The 5,000-nt window shown below is 39.2% G+C and overlaps 1 protein-coding gene across 1 annotated transcript in view; it reads left to right on the forward strand.

The window, feature by feature from the left end:
- Positions 1-5,000, forward strand: part of cdk15 (cyclin-dependent kinase 15) — a 12,856-nt gene that overhangs the window by 6,918 nt on the left and 938 nt on the right. The window contains exons 8-12 of the mRNA XM_053314525.1: positions 321-441; positions 670-763; positions 836-899; positions 4,759-4,807; positions 4,941-5,000. The exon at positions 4,941-5,000 is cut by the window's right edge and continues 83 nt beyond it. Of these exons, the coding sequence (XP_053170500.1) occupies positions 321-441; positions 670-763; positions 836-899; positions 4,759-4,807; positions 4,941-5,000 (388 nt within the window). The remainder of the gene's footprint in view (positions 1-320; positions 442-669; positions 764-835; positions 900-4,758; positions 4,808-4,940) is intronic.

Here is a 5,000-nt window from a genome sequence, read left to right on the forward strand (position 1 = left end):
GTCTGGTTCTGAGGGTTCTTCCTGTTAAAAGATGTTCTCCCACTCTGAGTCTGGTTCTGAGGGTTCTTCCTGTTAAAAGATGTTCTCCCACTCTGAGTCTGGTTCTGAGGGTTCTTCCTGTTAAAAGATGTTCTCCCACTCTGAGTCTGGTTCTGAGGGTTCTTCCTGTTAAAAGATGTTCTCCCACTCTGAGTCTGGTTCTGAGGGTTAGGGTTCTATGTGGAAAGAGCCTTCACATGACTCTGTTGTGATTTGGCGCTTTATAGATACAGATTAATTGATCCACCTGTTCTCTGGTTCTCTGGTTCTCTGGTGTTCAGGTCTGGCTCGGTCCAAGTCGATCCCCAGCCAGACGTTCTCCTCTGAGGTGGTGACGCTGTGGTATCGCCCCCCCGACGTCCTGCTGGGATCCACAGATTACTCCACGGCTCTGGACATGTGGTCAGCGCTTTACTCCCAACGTAAGCACGGGTCTGGGTTTGATGCGGAGGTTTTGAGCAGTGTGTGTGTGTGTGTGTGTGTGTGTGTGTGTGTGTGTGTGTGTGTGTGTGTGTGTGTGTTTGTGTGTGTGTGTGTGTGTGTGTGTGTGTGTGTGTGTGTGTGTGTGTGTGTGTGTGTGTGTGTGTGTGTGTGTGTGTGTGTGTGTGTGTGTGTGTGTTTGTGTGTCAGGGGCGCCGGGTGCATCTTCGTAGAGATGCTGCAGGGGGCGCCGGCGTTCCCGGGCCTCAGCGACGTGTTGGAACAGCTGCAGAACATCTGGACGGTGAGTCAAAGTTAATCTGAGCGAGTAAAGTTTGATCTGACGGTTCAACTCAAACCTGACGTGTGTCTGCAGGTCGTCGGCGTCCCGTCTGAGAACAGCTGGCCTGGAGTCAGCCAGCTGCCCAATTATAAACCAGGTGAGTCTCACTTCACCCCGCCCACTTCCTGTCTCCACAGCCAACCAGAAGAAAGTCCAAGCTCCAGCAGAAGTTTATTAACAGACTAGAAGTTTCATCAGGGTCATAAAACATCATTTAACATTCATAAAGAAAGAAAAGCCAATAAATACACAGAGAGGAAATAAAAACTAGACTTAAAGTCATTAAAAGGACAGACAGCGTACATGAAACATTAAAATGTGTTTTAAAAGAGTTAAATCATAAATAACATGATGACACATTTCAACCATAAACCAGAAAATAAAATCTCAACTATTTGATCTGACATATTACTTTATATATATATATATATATAGAGAGAGAGAGAGAGAGAGAGAGAGAGAGAGAGAGAGAGAGAGAGAGAGAGAGAGAGAGAGAGAGAGAGAGACAGAGAGAGACAGAGAGAGAATCATGACGTGTCTGCTATATTTACAAGAAGCTGGTTTTATATGTTAAACATGTGAGTGTGCTGAGTCTCCAGCAGGGGGCGCCACCACACCATGAACCAGCTGTGTGATGGAGACAGACCCTCCCTTCCTCCCTTCCTTCCTCCCTTCCTCCCTTCCTTCCTTCCTCCCTTCCTTCCTCCCACCACACCATGAACCAGCTGTGTGATGGAGACAGACCCTCCCTTCCTCCCTTCCTTCCTCCCTTCCCCCCTTCCTTCCTTCCTCCCACCACACCATGAACCAGCTGTGTGATGGAGACAGACCCTCCCTTCCTTCCTTCCTCCCTCCCTTCCTTCCTTCCTCCCTTCCTTCCTCCCTTCCTCTGTCCTTCTTTTCTTCCTTCTTCCTTTCCTCCCTTCTTCCTCCCTTCCATCCTTCCTCTTCTCCTTCCTTCTTCCTCCCTTCCTTCCTTCCTCTTTTCCTTCCTTCCTTCCTTCCATCCTTCCTTCCATCCTTCCTTCCATCCTTCCTTCCTCCTTTGCCCGTTATCATTTAGGTTGCATATCTGTAGCGTCTGCTGTTCAGGAGGGTCTGAAAGGGTTAAATCTGGACGTCCACGGTTTGAACTCCACTTCTTCCTCCCAGCCGGCCGCTCCTGGGTGGTACCCCCCCCCCCCCCAACCTCAACCCCACCCCCTCCACCCCCCCTCCCCCACCCACCCCCACGCTCCAGATGTGTGTGAATGGTCCGATAGAGACCTGAACGCTCGCTCAGTGAAGCCAAGACAATTAAACTTCCCCCAAAGACTCAAAAATAAAAGCAAATACAAGTTAAAGTTTTATAGAAGTTAAAGTTTTATACAAGTTAAAGTTTTATAGAAGTTAAAGTTTTATACAAGTTAAAGTTTTATACAAGTTAAAGTTTTATACAAGTTAAAGTTTTATACAAGTTAAAGTTTTATACAAGTTAAAGTTTTATACAAGTTAAAGTTTTATACAAGTTAAAGTTTTATACAAGTTAAAGTTTTATACAAGTTAAAGTTTTATACAAGTTAAAGTTTTATACAAGTTAAAGTTTTATACAAGTTAAAGTTTTATACAAGTTAAAGTTTTATAGAAGTTAAAGTTTTATAGAAGTTAAAGTTTTATACAAGTTAAAGTTTTATACAAGTTAAAGTTTTATAGAAGTTAAAGTTTTATACAAGTTAAAGTTTTATACAAGTTAAAGTTTTATACAAGTTAAAGTTTTATACAAGTTAAAGTTTTATAGAAGTTAAAGTTTTATACAAGTTAAAGTTTTATACAAGTTAAAGTTTTATAGAAGTTAAAGTTTTATACAAGTTAAAGTTTTATACAAGTTAAAGTTTTATACAAGTTAAAGTTTTATACAAGTTAAAGTTTTATAGAAGTTAAAGTTTTATACAAGTTAAAGTTTTATACAAGTTAAAGTTTTATAGAAGTTAAAGTTTTATACAAGTTAAAGTTTTATACAAGTTAAAGTTTTATACAAGTTAAAGTTTTATAGAAGTTAAAGTTTTATACAAGTTAAAGTTTTATAGAAGTTAAAGTTTTATAGAAGTTAAAGTTTTATACAAGTTAAAGTTTTATAGAAGTTAAAGTTTTATACAAGTTAAAGTTTTATAGAAGTTAAAGTTTTAAACAAGTTAAAGTTTTAAAGAAGTTAAAGTTTTATACAAGTTAAAGTTTTATACAAGTTAAAGTTTTATACAAGTTAAAGTTTTATACAAGTTAAAGTTTTATACAAGTTAAAGTTTTAAAGAAGTTAAAGTTTTATAGAAGTTAAAGTTTTAAAGAAGTTAAAGTTTTATAGAAGTTAAAGTTTTATAGAAGTTAAAGTTTTAAAGAAGTTAAAGTTTTAAAGAAGTTAAAGTTTTATAGAAGTTAAAGTTTTATAGAAGTTAAAGTTTTATAGAAGTTAAAGTTTTATAGAAGTTAAAGTTTTATACAAGTTAAAGTTTTATAGAAGTTAAAGTTTTATAGAAGTTAAAGTTTTATAGAAGTTAAAGTTTTAAAGAAGTTAAAGTTTTATACAAGTTAAAGTTTTATACAAGTTAAAGTTTTATACAAGTTAAAGTTTTATACAAGTTAAAGTTTTATACAAGTTAAAGTTTTAAAGAAGTTAAAGTTTTATAGAAGTTAAAGTTTTAAAGAAGTTAAAGTTTTATAGAAGTTAAAGTTTTATAGAAGTTAAAGTTTTAAAGAAGTTAAAGTTTTAAAGAAGTTAAAGTTTTATAGAAGTTAAAGTTTTATAGAAGTTAAAGTTTTAAAGAAGTTAAAGTTTTAAAGAAGTTAAAGTTTTATACAAGTTAAAGTTTTATAGAAGTTAAAGTTTTAAAGAAGTTAAAGTTTTAAAGAAGTTAAAGTTTTATAGAAGTTAAAGTTTTATAGAAGTTAAAGTTTTATAGAAGTTAAAGTTTTAAAGAAGTTAAAGTTTTATAGAAATCTGAGTAACGATCCAGCTGTGTTTGCTTTGATGATTAATGTCGACTCGGCAGACCCTCTCAAAGGGAAGGAAAGGAAGGAAGGAAGGAAGGAAGGAAGGAAGGAAGGAAAGGTGGGAGGAAGGAAAGGTGGGAGGAAGGAAGGGAGGAAAGGAGAGGAAGGAAGGAAAGAAGGACAGAGGAAGGGAGGAAAGGAGAGGAAGGAAGGAAAGAAGGACAGAGGAAGGGAGGACGGAAAGGAAGGAAGGAAGGAAAGGTGGGAGGAAGGAAGGGAGGAAAGGAGAGGAAGGAAGGAAAGAAGGACAGAGGAAGGGAGGAAGGAAAGGAAGGAAGGAAGGATGGGAGGAAGGATGGAAGGGAGGAAGAAGGAAGGAAAGGAGGAAGGAAGGATGGAGTAAAACCTAAAAAACCTCAGAGAGTGAAGAAATGAAGAAATGGTCTGCTTCTTTTTTTTTTGTTGGTCTTGTTTGAAAAAGTCTTCCTCCCTTCCTTCCTCCCTTCCTTCCTTCCTTTCCTTCCTTCCTCCCTTCCTTTCCTCCCTTCCTTTCCTTCCTTCCTTCCTTCCTTTCCATCCTCCATCCATCCTTCCTCCCTTCCTTCTTTTCTCCCTCCTACCTCCCACCCTCCTTTCCTTCCTTCTTTCCCCCTCCTTCCTTCTTTTCTCCCTCCCTTCCATCCATCCATCCTTCCTTCCTCCTTTCCTTCCTCCCTTCCTCTGTCCATCCTTCCTTCCTCCTTTCCTTTCTTCTTCGTCCCTTCCATCCTTCCATCCATCCATCCATCCTTCCTTCCTTGACAGGATGTTTAAGGGTTAACTGTGGTCTTCTCTCCTCAGACTGGTTCCTTCCTTCCATCCTTCCTTCCTTGACAGGATGTTTAAGGGTTAACTGTGGTCTTGTCTCCTCAGACTGGTTCCCTCCTTCCTTCCTTCCTTCCTTCCTTCCTTGACAGGATGTTTAAGGGTTAACTGTGGTCTTGTCTCCTCAGACTGGTTCCTTCCCTCTGAGCCCAAACTGTTCCGCAGCGTTTGGAAAAGGTACGAAACCGAAACTCGTCACGTAGAACTCAGAATGAAATGAAATGACTAAAGCTTCCTCCCATCCTTCCTTCCTTCCTTTCCTTCCTCCCTTCCTCTCTCCTTCCTTCCTTCCTTCGACGATGTGGATCAGGTTGAACCAGCTTCCCGGGAAGACGGAGGACCTGGTCCAGAGGATGCTGACGGTCAGACC

This window comes from Scomber japonicus, chromosome 24 (genome assembly GCF_027409825.1).
Source record: "Scomber japonicus isolate fScoJap1 chromosome 24, fScoJap1.pri, whole genome shotgun sequence".
NCBI lineage: Eukaryota > Metazoa > Chordata > Actinopteri > Scombriformes > Scombridae > Scomber > Scomber japonicus.